Source organism: Perca fluviatilis, chromosome 12 (genome assembly GCF_010015445.1).
Source record: "Perca fluviatilis chromosome 12, GENO_Pfluv_1.0, whole genome shotgun sequence".
Classification (NCBI taxonomy): Eukaryota; Metazoa; Chordata; class Actinopteri; order Perciformes; family Percidae; genus Perca; species Perca fluviatilis.
Genome location: NC_053123.1, coordinates 34885979 through 34899565, shown reverse-complemented (window position 1 = coordinate 34899565; position 13587 = coordinate 34885979). Strand labels below are relative to the sequence as shown.

At 42.9% G+C, this 13587-nt stretch overlaps 2 protein-coding genes across 2 annotated transcripts in view; both read right to left on the bottom strand.

The window, feature by feature from the left end:
• Window positions 1-13587, bottom strand: part of tgfbr2l (transforming growth factor beta receptor-like) — a 435413-nt gene that overhangs the window by 157389 nt on the left and 264437 nt on the right. The window lies entirely within an intron of this gene.
• Window positions 1-13587, bottom strand: part of LOC120570023 (titin-like) — a 208193-nt gene that overhangs the window by 136061 nt on the left and 58545 nt on the right. Inside the window, 9 exon segments of the mRNA XM_039818258.1 lie at window positions 2840-2890; window positions 3585-3733; window positions 5107-5551; window positions 6768-6956; window positions 7824-7949; window positions 8483-8767; window positions 11413-11644; window positions 12279-12447; window positions 13060-13204. Coding sequence (XP_039674192.1) covers window positions 2840-2890; window positions 3585-3733; window positions 5107-5551; window positions 6768-6956; window positions 7824-7949; window positions 8483-8767; window positions 11413-11644; window positions 12279-12447; window positions 13060-13204 — 1791 coding nt within the window.

Here is a 13587-nt window from a genome sequence, read left to right as displayed (position 1 = left end):
CATTTTATCCCCCAGGGTCTCTGAATACGTTTCACCTGATTTCCTTTCTGTCTGTGGCACCATTGTATCAACCAAATCCCCTCTCATGATCTGAATGGCCCTGGTTCTGGACTGAGGCTCAAATGAATGCCTCATACGACGCTGAGAGTGCTCCCTGTTTGAGCTTTTACCTTGAAACTCTCGATGACTCTCCCCCAAATCGAAGGGTCTATTGAATTGCTGGACATCGGGCAAAGAGGCAGGCTTGACCCTGAGCCTCTCTACATATTCGGCATAGCTCGACTCGCTGGCAACTGATTCTGACTCAAACTCGGAGGACGACATGGTAGAGATAGAAAGCCTCTTCTTCTGTTTGACAGCTTTTTGGAGTGTGGTAAGTTTGGTTCTTACCTCATTGTGAAGGCTCTCAGTGTCACTGAACCTGTCGCTGTATCTGTCGCTGCACCTGTCGCTAAACTTGTCACTGAACCTTGCACCGGTGCGCCGGTCGCAGTAGATATCACTGAATCTGTCATTAAAGCGCTCGGACCTGTCGAACATGGCGGGAGGGGATGGGGCGCGCTCAGAGGCAGTCTCCAAACGTTTGGACTCTTTCTCTGCCTCTTTTTCTTTCGCATGGGAATCAGCCCTGAAGTAAACAGTACGCACCAAAGAGGTCTTAGATCGAGATCTTCCCTGATGAACTTTGGACATCTTGTCAAACGGGGACCCAACACACCTGAGGTCGACCCTAAACTTCCTCTCTTTCTTCTGCTCTGCCATGGTGTCTATGCTTTCGTGGGCTTTGGCAGAGCGTTTAACAAAGCCCAGGTAGTTAGCGGACTGCTCTTCCCTCAGTGAAACCAAAAGTGATGCTGTGGACTCGGCAGAACCCTCCGTGTTTATCGCCATGACTTTATAACTGCCCGAGTCCTTCTCTTTGATACAATCGATAACCAGACTGGTAGTGTGCATGTGCATTTTGCTGTCTGTACACATCCTACGTCTACGCTCTTTAGGAATAGATTTATTGTTATGAAACCAAAGGATAGTTGGTTGAGGACATGCAACCAGTTTACACTTTAACTCCACCGGTTCTCCTTCGAGAACCGATTGGAACTTTAGTTTCTTGGTGAAAGAGGGTTTGATGTTCTCCGTCCACGAGCTGATGGACGAGGTTCTGCTGGAGCAGCGATTGGCCTCGGTGTCGGAGAAGGCTCCTCTCAGCTGTCGGGTGCCGGTGAGTTCTGCTGCGCTGCTTTGCGGCGTTTCTTCTTTGCTTTCATGATAAAACAGCTCTGTGAACAGAAACGGACAACGGTCAGCACAACACAACGTCCAGGGGTTAAAAACAAGAGAGAAAAGGATTTGAATGAATCATTAATGGAAATATTAAATGCATGCTGGGAGTCACAATGCCATAAGAAATAATTTCACTCACCATATTTGTTCGAATAAACGCAAGACTTGGTTCTTTTTATTAGAAACCTTCAGGAAGTTTTGATCCTTCTTCTGTGGAAATTTCTTCAAAACATAAATTATTTTATTATCATTAAAAAAAGCATAATGTTTCCCAGATGGGCTGCTTACATTCGCCTGTTTTATTTTATTGATAATTGCTTTGGCTTTACACTAGAATATCCCTTACCTGACTTGCAGACAGGAGAATAAACGCCCTTTCTAATCCTTAAACTTAAGAAATAAATGATGCATCGACGAGAGGAAAAGCTCTCCAAAACATATCTCGTATTCCAAAACAAATGAAGCTGTAAAATTGGGTGAGAAGGCGTTTATTCGAACTAATATAGTTGTTATTTAGTGCAAACCACAGGAATGACATCCCACTATCTGCAAGCCAGGCTAAGAAATATTTTGCAGGAGGAAGGTATCAGTTCCATATGCAGTGAACCTCCATATCTTTTAAAGAGCATTTCATATCCGGAAGCTTTAAAAGATACACATCCTGCGCCTTTTCTGGGAAAAGATCAGAAGAAAACCTTCATGCCAAAAAATGAAATTGAACTTTCGGATGCAAACCGTGTCAAAAACTGGTACAAGCAAGTTTTATCAGTGTTGCCTGGGGGAAACCATGAAATATCATCAGAACAAGAGCATGTAGAATAATACAGACCGTAGGAAAGACACTTAAAGGTGCAGTAGGTAAGACTTATAAAACTACCTTTCTGTCATATTTGCTGAAACTGACCCTATGTTCCAGTAGAACTACATGAAGCAGGTCATATAAAATAAATCCAGCTCCTCCACCTACAGCCTGTAGTGAGATTTGCAAAAATCCACAGCTCCCTGTTCAGATGCACCAATCAGGGCCAGAGGGTTGTGTCTAACTGCATGTCAATCACTGCTCATGCACACGCATTCATTCTCCCTCGTGGGGGGAGGGGCTTAGGAGACCGTTTTGGGCTTTAGCGGAAGGGGGAGGGACTGAGAAGTTGTAAAAATGTTTGGCTATGTCCTGGACCTTCAAAATCCTACCTACGGCACCTTTAAAGATGACATGCTACCGTGGAAATTCAAAGATCACTTCTTATTAAAGGGACAGTTCAACATCACGACATATTTACAAACTCTAAAAGCAGTCTGTGCATGCAGGTCAGCTATAATCCACATCTTTTGTTTGAATGAAACATGCACACCCACACATCTGTTGTTTTCTAAACTTTCTCAACAGCTTCTCCACCTTCAACGAGTCAAAGCTTGCATCAAAGTTACCTGCTGACAGACTGCTTTAGAAATGTGAAACATTAATCAAATCAAAAAATAAAAGCTAGTTAAACTGTCCCTTTTTCACCGTGCCGAATTCTTCTGTGTGATAATTTGTTTTTATACACGGTGACCTTACCTTTGACTTCTTGCTCGATCTTGGCTTCGATCTGCTCTCTCACGTGAGTCACTGTGAGGAAAGAGATTACATGAATTAGAGCTGAAGCTCTTTCTATCATTTTACAGGGGCTCGGACCGGGCTCGGGCTTGCGCTCCGGGCTTGCACGGTAAATGAGCGTTTCGATTAGCAATGAATTGGAGGCTGGCCTCTGGTTGCACCGGCAAAGAAAGCAAAGTCTGAGGTGTGTGTGGAAAAGTTTTAGGCCTATTTAGAGTGCTGAGATGTTACGATGTTACAGAGGACTTATTTTATTTCTTTTTCCAACTTCCAAGTGGCCTATAGCCTCCGTTAGTCATGAATAAATTTGGCTTAGGCCGAATTCTGTCATGTCTTGGAGGGTGACAGCAAAGGTGCAACTCTTATTCATTCTTCTATTTATGCATATCATAATTTTGCCCAAGGTACCATTGTTCTGTACATATGATACTTTCATAACATTTGCCTTTGTTTTTAGGTCTTAGTACAACAGATGTTAAGGGAGAAATTTAGTTGTGGGTTGCGACGGTGCAAAAGTGGTACTGCAATTAAAATCAATGAAAGACACTGAAGTGAGAAATCAAACAATGCAAACGCACATCTGTAAGAAACAAGATGAAGGATCGCAACAACAGAAGAAGTAACACAGACATTTAATAACACAGGAATCACACAGAGAAGGGTTTGAGTTTCCTGGAGGATAGAGGAACAACAGAGGAAGTCATACATGTGAGTTTCATGCGTTTCCCAGAGTTTTCCGGAGCTGAACGGGAGAGGAGAGGAGGGTGAGGACGGAGGAGGGTGGAGGGAGGAGTTGGTGCCTGTGGGGAGTGATGATGAGGAAGGTGGAGGTGATAATCCCAGGCTTCAAACAAACTGGTGAGGTTAGTTAAATCTGGAAGAGGGATGTCCCGAAATATTTATTTACATGGTTTTGGGGGAGCGATCACGGAAAGCTTGTATCACGTGGATGCGCCGACAGTGTTGCTGTCATTCCTTATAATTCCTCTTGGGGAGGACAGAAACTACGCACTGTAGCTTTAATGTTAAATGTTTTTTTTAAGATTCTTTTTTCAGCATTTTAGGCCTTTATTTGTATGGGACAGCTTAGACTTGGAAGGGGAGAGAGAGAAGGGAAATCACAAGCAGCAAAGGGCCGCAGGTCAGAGTCGAACGCACGGCCGCTGCGTGGATGAGTGAACCTCTATATATGGGCGCCAGCTCTACCAGGTGAGCCTACCCAGGCGCCCTAATGTTAACATTAACCTGATGCATTATAGAACATGTCTAAGGACAATTTACAGAAGAAGCCCTTTTGAGAATCTCTTTTATATCCAAGATAAACTGGTATTGACATTTCCCTAAACCTGATTCATATAGAACCCAAAATGTAATTGAGAATTGGAATCCAATCGATGTAGGAAATCATCTGCGATACCCAGCAGCTAGCCTACTCAGCACTGAGGCCTCACTGTTTGAATAAAGGGTTAACTCTCCTGTTGTCCTCGGGGTAAAATTTGACCCATTTTTAAAAAGTTCCAGAAATTCAGGTTTTCTTTCAAGCAAATTGTCAAAAAAAATTATCTGGATTGTTCCATAAAACGCTCTTCATAAGAAAAATAAACTATAAGTTCACTACATTCATTTAATTTGGTGTATTATTAAATTTTTAAAGCATTTTGAAAAAAACGTAAAATAAAGGGACTAAAAAAATCGACAAAAACATCTGAAATCTGAAAAACTGACAAAATATGTCATGAAAGCTTCGAAAACGTCAAGTCACAAACTTGAAAAAAAGTAAAAAAAAAGAAAAGACAAAAGTGTAATAGAAAAAAGACGTTTTTGAAAGATTGTGACTCAGAAAAACCCCAAAAGTTGCACGGTCGACATGAGGGTTAACAAGTAAAATAAACGATAAGTTCACTACATTCATTGAATTTGGGTGTATTATTCAGTTTTTAAAGCATTTTGAAAAAAAAAAATGACAAAAATGTCGGAAAAAGCTTCAAAAACGTAAAATAAAGGGACGAAAAAACATCTGAAAAAGTGACAAAATATGTCGAAAAAAAGACGATTTTGACTCAGAAAAACCCAAAAGTTGCATGGTCGACACAAGGCTTAAAACATACTTAAAGCAGACTTTAAATGGATCCACTCCTAAATTTTTGCGGCCTGGTTTCGGGACATCCCTTGAAGAGTTTTGTCCGGAGACGATAAGGAGGAATTCGAGGAGGGTGAATTAATCTCGCAGGAAGAGAAACGGGGGAGACCTGGCTGCAGCCGACAGATCCCGGACGTTACCTTCTTCTTCTTCTTCTTCATGGGTGACTGTGAGAGTGGCCGAGCACGCGGCCTCTCCGGCGCTGTTGACGGCGCGGCAGGTGTACTGCCCGGCGTGCTCGGGGAAAGCGTCCACGATGATGAGCACGGCGGCGTTGGTCACCTCGTCGAAGTGAAAGACCACGTTCTTGGTGGGCTGAACCGGCTGCCGGTTGTGGAACCAGCTGATCTCCGGTTTCGGCACGCTGGACACGCATGCGTGGAAGCGCGCCACCTCCCCGTGGGGCACCGTGCAGCTCGTGATTGGCTGGATGAAAAGGGGCTTTTGGCCAGAGGACGGTTTCTTTAAAGAGGCGAGGCTGGTGGAGACACGCCACTGAGACTCAGCGGGACTGTCCGCGGCTTGTTTTCGCCCTGAAAGGAAGCACGTTCATTGACTTTATGGGTTTAATTTCATTTATGGTAGTAGTAGATGACTTTATAGACCTTTTTCACGGCAGACATGTTGACATAGTAGGAAAAGCACAGGTGTATTCAAAACCATTACTGATGGCTGCATTCCACTTAGGAGAGACCCTGGTATTAAAGCATTACTGATGGCTGCATTCCTCTTAGGAGAGACCCTGGTATTAAACCATTACTGATGGCTGCATTCCACTTAGGAGAGGTCCTGGTATTAAACCATTAATGATGGCTGCATTCCACTTAGGAGAGGTCCTGGTATTAAACCATTACTGATGGCTGCATTCCACTTAGGAGAGACCCTGGTATTAAACCATTACTGATGGCTGCATTCCACTTAGGAGAGGTCCTGGTATTAAACCATTACTGATGGCTGCATTCCACTTAGGAGAGGTCCTGGTATTAAACCATTAATGATGGCTGCATTCCACTTAGGAGAGGTCCTGGTATTAAACCATTAATGATGGCTGCATTCCACTTAGGAGAGACCCTGGTATTAAACCATTACTGATGGCTGCATTCCACTTAGGAGAGGTCCTGGTATTAAACCATTACTGATGGCTGCATTCCACTTAGGAGAGGTCCTGGTATTGTGCATGCTGACTCACTGAAATATCTTACTGGGACACTTGATGGAACTGAGCCATCGTTAAGGTGATCAATGTCAGCTGTGCTTTTCCTACTATGACAAGTCAACATGTCTACTGTGAAAAAGATCCATTGTCCCCGTGGGGGCAGTTGGGTTTGCACCACAGTCGCAAGGCACTTCATGACAGGACATTATGACAAGACGTATGACACGTACAAACAGTCCTTACATCAGACATGGACAGACATAACATGAAGAACATACATCACACACTACAATACACTATACACCCTTTGGCAATGACCAGGCTGGCTGGACAGCTGACTGATTTAAGGCTTTTATGGCTTGTGGTACAAAAGAGAATTTGGATCTGTTCCTGGTCAGAAGGGGTGGGAAGAAACGAGGCCTAGATGGCAGTAGTTTAAAATGAGATGCCCGAACCAGCAGATAATAGGAGCATTTTGTTATTGACATTAAAACAACCATGAGACCATGACCATGTGCCTTTGGCTTCTGTTATCCACCTTTGCAGCCTCTCTCTTTGTAAAGTACACAGTGCTGGGCGGGGGGGGAACTTACCGTCCAGAGTGAGCGTGGCGGAGCAGGACACCCTGCCGGCGTTGTTGGTGGCCACGCAGCTGTACTCTCCCTCGTCCTCCGGGTAAACCCTGGAGATCTCCAGCTGGCAGCTGTCGTCAAACTGAGACATCCGGAAGAAGTCCGACTGCTTGATCTCCTTCTGCTTGTGGAACCAGCTGATCTTCACATCTGGACACAGGACAACAACGTGAAGGGGTTGGTCCAAAACTCAACACATATGTCCCCTTTTCATATTTAGCGGTAGATTTGTCCCTAATACTAAAGAACCCACTCCCCAAAAGAGGTTAAAATAACTCAAAAACATCGAAATCGATCAAAATATTCCCACTTTTTGAAAAAAACTATTGGAACTTTATTTCTTACAATATTACGACTTTTTTTCCAAAAAATGTTTACGACTTTTTTTCATAAAATATTTCGTCTTTTTTCCTAAAAATATTTTGGGCGTGGTGCATCGAATATGTCCCCTTTTCATATTTAGCATTTTTTTTAGAAGGATTTGTCCCTCTCAAAAAATATGAAAGAACGCATAAGAGGTAAAAATAACTAGAAAAATCGAACAAAACATCGGAAATTCCCCAAAATATTTCCACTTTCAAAAAAAAAAAATATTACAATTTTTTTTTTTTTATATTTCGTTTTTTTTCTTAAAATATTACAAAAAAAAATCAAAAAATATTTCGTGTTTTTTCCTAAACATATTTCGAGGGTGGGGGTTTGGGGGGAGATTAGATTTGTCCCTCTCAAAAAGTATGTAAGAACCCACTCCCCAAAAGAGGTAAAAATAACTCGAAAAATCTACAAAAACAATAAAATAAAATCGCAAATTTGTGAGAAAAAAAATTTGAGAAAAAAAATGACCAAAAACATAGGAAAAAAGTGACAATTTTTTTATGAAAATAGTGGCAAACACGTCACCAAAAGAAGTTTTAATTTGAAATTTTGACCCAGGAAAACTCCAAAACAAAGGTTTCAGTCGACGGGAAGCCACCGGGACCGGTGAAGCAGCTCGCCGTAGGAGTGGCGTTGTCTTACCGTCTCCGCGGACGCGGCACTGGAAGCGTGCCGGTTCTCCCTCGCGGACCGAGGCGCTGGCGATGGGCGAGATGACCACCGGGGGGGCCACGGTCGCAGACGAGTCGGGAGAGACCACCTCGGACACTGAAACACACACACACACACACACACATACAAACACATACACACACATAAAACACACACACAAACACATATAAACACAGACAGACACACACAGACACACACAAACACACAAAAATAAACACACACACACATAAACGCGCACACACACACACATAAACACACACACACACAGGGAGACACAGACACACAGTATTGTATTATATATACAGTATATCTTTATATACTTAAAATATTTTGACTTTTTTTCTTAAAATATTTCAACTTTTTTCCCAAAAATATTTTGACTTTTCTTCTTAAAATATTTTGACTTTTCTTCTTAAAATATTTTGACTTTTTTTCTTAAAATATTTTGACTTTTTTTCTTAAAATATTTTGACTTTTTTTCTTAAAATATTCGGACTGTCTAACCCCTCCAGCGCTGGCTAACTTCCCCCTCCTCCTCCCTTACCTTCCACGCTGAGCGCTGGCTAACTGCCCCCTCCTCCCTTACCTCCCACAATGAGCGCTGGCTAACTGCCCCCCTCCTCCCTTACCTTCCACGCTGAGCGCGGCCGTGCTGGTGGCCTCGCCGTAGTCGTTCTTGGCCTGGCAGTTGTAGACGGCGGCGTCCTCGGGGAAGACCTCGATCAGCAGCAGCGAGTGCTCGGCGCCGTCGTGGAGGAACTTGCACTTGAAGCCGGCCGACAGAGCCTGGGAGTTCTTGTACCAGGACACCTGGGGCTGCGGCACGCCGCTCACCTGCACCGAGAAACGGGCGGGCTTCCCCGCCTCCACAGACTGGGGCGCCATGTGGCGAAGGATCTGAGGCGCCTCCGGGACTGGACGGGGAGACAGGACACGAGAGAATGGTCAGTTATAGTCATAGAAATACATCTTAGGGTTAATAATAGTCATAGCATTTTATTAGCTTTATTAGCATAGTTAAAATCCCAAAGGGATAAAACAAGGTGTGGGTTCTGTTTTATTGCTTAAGTATTTGTAAACGTGTATGTTTGAGTGTAAATATGTGTGTGTGTGTGTGTGTGTGTGTGTGTGTATATTTGTGTATATTTGTATGATGTACAATCATAGTATAGATATATGTATATGTAAGTTCTGCTTCTATATTTTAAATTAAAACATGTAATGAGCCGGTCCAAGGAGATATCTGTCACTGGGACAAAGTTAGCTCTCCATCTCTCTCTCTGTCTCTCTCCCTCTCTTTATCTGTCTCTTTGTCTCTCTCTCTCTCTCTCTCTCCCTCTCTTTATCTGTCTCTTTGTCTCTCTCTCTCTCTCTCCCTCCCTCTCTTTGTCTCTCTCTCTCTCTTTATCTGTCTCTTTGTCTCTCTCTCTCTCTCCCTCTCTTTATCTGTCTCTCTCTCTCTCTCTCTATCCCTCTCTTTATCTGTCTCTCTCTTTATGTCTCTTTGTCTCTCTCCCTCTCTCCCTCTCTTTATCTGTCTCTCTCTCTCTCCCTCTCTTTATCTGTCTCTTTGTCTCTCTCTCTCTCTCTCTTTATATCTCTTTGTCTCTCTCCCTCTCTCCCTCTCTTTATCTGTCTCTTTGTCTCTCTCTCTCCCTCTCTTTATCTGTCTCTTTGTCTCTCTCTCTCTCTCCCTCTCTCTCTCTGTCTCTCTCTCTCGGTCTCTCTCTCTCCCTCTCTCTGTCTCCCTCCCTCTCTTTATCTGTCTCCCTCTCCCTCCCCCTCCCTCCTTCCCTCTCCCTCCCTCCCACAGTCACAGAGTTAATGAGTGAGATCAGACATTGGGATTTAAAGTTGATTTTAGTTTATTAGAGAGAAGGGACAGATTAAACATACACATGGTGAAGAAAAGGCCAGAATTAGTTCTCTATATGTTGTCCCTGGCCGAGGTGTTACAAAGCTCTTCCTAAAATACAAAATACACCTTAAAACACGAGTGTCAAACTCAACTTCACTACGGGCCACGCTGGAGAATAACAAGCCCATGTTTAGTTTATTTACATGCTTTTATTTTAGCGACAAAGTCAAACATCTTTGACTGTGTTACTGCCATAGACTGTTAATATTAATGGACAACGCATCCGGTTTGGAGAAGTGCTGCAAATGCAGAAGTGCCTTAAACCTGCATTATATCTGAATTCCAGCAGGGGGAGACTCCTTAAACCTGCATTATATCTGACTTCCAGCAGGGGGAGACTCCTTAAACCTGCATTATATCTGAATTCCTGCAGGGGGAGACTCCTTAAACCTGCATTATACCTGAATTCCTGCAGGGGGAGACTCCTTAAACCTGCATTATATCTGAATTCCTGCAGGGGGGGGGACTCCTTAAACCTGCTTTATATCTGAATTCCTGCAGGGGGAGACTCCTTAAACCTGCTTTATATCTGAATTCCTGCAAGGGGAGACTCCTTAAATCTGCTTTTTATCTGAATTCCTGCAGGGGGAGACTCCTTAAATCTGCTTTTTATCTGAATTCCTGCAGGGGGAGACTCCTTAAACCTGCATTATATCTGAATTCCTGCAGGGGGAGACACCTTAAACCTGCATTATATCTGAATTCCTGCAGGGGGCGACACGTGCGGTTGCAAAAGGAGGTCTGTTTCTGTAGAAGTCTATGAGAAAGTGACCCACTTCTCACTTGATTTACTACCTCAGTAAACATCTTCATAATGAGTTTATGGTCTCAATCGCTAGTTTTAAGTCTTCTGCAACACAGAATGATGTTCATTTAGTGAATTATGGTCTCGTTGATTTTAAAATCGGCGATAAAGCAGGGAGTGTTTTGGGGAGTGGCTATGTTAAGAAAAACCGACAAAAACTAGGTGGGCCAAAAATGATTGTGAACTGTAAGGAATTCTGTCCATCATAGACTAAGTTTCCCTAGCAACAGACATCAAATCAGAGCTAGTCCACCAAGTTGTCCTCCGAATTATGAGCCCTGATCTGTTCTCTCCCTCAAGCTTTTATCCTATCCTCACAGGGGGCTGGCTTCTCTAGTTTCTAGACAGAAACGGTTATCTTACACACACACACACACACACACACATACACACACACACCAAGGTCGGGGCCTCTGTCTGGTGCAATGTCCACTTCCGTTCTCGCAACCATCAAATAATGCACCTCTATGCCATAAAAGCCTACCATAACTATTTTCATGACTTAAGCTTAACTTTCTGTGCATCAGAGGTCACCCGGAGTACTTCTAACCACTTCCTCAACGACTAACACAGCTCTTTTGAAACGAGCACATACACACATTTCGTCAATGAAATATTTCTACAGAAGCTAAACTGATGTGCGGGCCGGATCAAAGTCTGCGAGGGGCCAGATTTGGCCAGCGGGCCTTGAGTTTGACACCTGTGGTTAATCACCTTCACACCTCTCTTTCCTAAAATACAAATCAAACCCTAAAATGTTACGAAAGTTGGAAGAAAAGCATCAGACGGAGCCTGGAGTGTTAGATCTGGTTAGAATGAGCTTCCTGCTGACTCACTGTTGACTCGGAGGTGCACGGTGCTCCGGTTCTTGCCGGCGACGAAGGTGTACTCGCCGGCGTCGCTGCGGTACGTCTCCGACACGGTGAGGCGGTGCAGCTTGCGGATGCAGACGTAGGAGAACCTCTCCTCCGCCGAGAGCTGGATCTCCACGCCGTTCCTCAGCCAGCGAGCCTCCACGTCGTCCTCATTCACCTCGAACTCAAAGGTGGCTCTCTGCTTCTCCAGGACCTGAGAGAGAGGGAGGGGGAGAGAGAGAGGGAGAGAGAGAGAGGGAGAGAGAGAGAGAGGGAGAGAGAGGGAGAGAAAGAGGGAGGGAGAGAGGGTGGGAGAGAGGGAGAGGACACGTGTTACAGAAACTGCCTGGTTTTATTTAAAGGATCATTCCTTTATGTTATATGTCAGTAGTGTAGTCTGATGTATGGTAGTGGGTGGACTGTATATACTGTATATATATATATATATATATATATATATATATATATATATATATATACACATATATATACATATATATACATACATACATATATATATACATACATACATATATATACTGGCCTACCCTGAGCCCTGCTCATTGAGAAGGACTGTCTCTCTCTCTCTGTCTCCCTCCCTCTCTCTCTCTCTCCCCTCTCTCCCTCTCTCCTCTCTCTCTCTCTCTCTCTGAAAAAGCTCTTTACGGAGATGATTTGCAGAACCCTGAGCCCTGCTCATTGAGAAGGACTGTCTCTCTCTCTCTCTGTCTCTCTCTCTCTCTGTTTCCCTCTCTCCCCCTCTCTCTCACCCTCTCCCTCTCTCCCCCTCTCTCTCTCCCTTGCAGAACCCTGAGCCCTGATCATTGATGTGTGAAAGATGAGCTCACTGTGATTTCCCGCTGGGCCGGTTCTGAGATGCGGATGTCCCGCCCCTCCACGGTCAGCTGGGCCTTGGACACGCTGGCGCCGGCCACCACTGAGTACTCTCCGGCATCAGACATGCGAACCGTCTGGATCATCAGACGGTGGACGAACTTCTCCGCTGTCACCATGAACCTGAACACAACACAGACAGGGACAGATGGTTACTGGCACCTTGAACCTGAACGCAACACACATGGCAGGGACAGATGGTTACTGGCACCTTGAACCTGAACGCAACACACATGGCAGGGACAGATGGTTACTGTCACCATGAACCTGAACACAACACAGACAGGGACAGATGTTTACGGGGGGCACTGTTAAAAAAGTCGAAATATTTTAAGAAAAAAAGTCGAAATATTTTAAGAAAAAAGTCTTAATATTTTTAGGAAAAAAAGTCTGAATATTTTATGCAGAATGCAGGATATTTACTATACTTGTCGTGGAGTATTTTCAAAGTGTGTGTTAGACAGAATATATACTGTGTATATATATATATATATATATATTGTTTATTTCATATTATTGTTTAAATGTATTTTTATATAAACTAAGGCTACTCTCCTGCCAATGAGTCTCGTATTGATTGTTTTAAGATGAATGAAAAGATGACAATAAAGTTCCTAACAGAGTTATTAAGTGTTAATAAGTTACCTGTCCTGGGAGACTGTGTATATATATATATATATATATATATATACACAGTATATATACTAACAGAGTTATTAAGTGTTAATAAGTTACCTGTCCTGGGACACGTCCAGCTCCTGGCCGTCCTTCATCCACATCACCTGGACGTTGGGCTCCGAAATCTCACATTCAAACACGGCCTTCTTCTTCTCTGTGATCTTTATGTCCTTAATCTTCTTGGTGAATTCAATCACACGAGCTGGACACAACACACAATAAACAGGGATTAATCACCAGAATCCTCTAACATCTCAGAAATTATACGAAGGGAAAGCACACAAAAACTTAGACAAAAAAAAAGCTTATAAATAAATAAATAAATAATGATAAGTTGTATTTAAACATATATATATATATATATATATATATATATATATATATATATATATAATACGTATATATATATATATATATATATATATATATATATATAATGCATTATATATATATATATATATATATATATATATATATATATATATATATATATATGATATTTTTAGGAAAAAAGTCTAAATATTTTAAGAAAAAAGTCTAAATATTTTTAGGAAAACAGTCTGAATATTTTTAGGAAAACAGTCG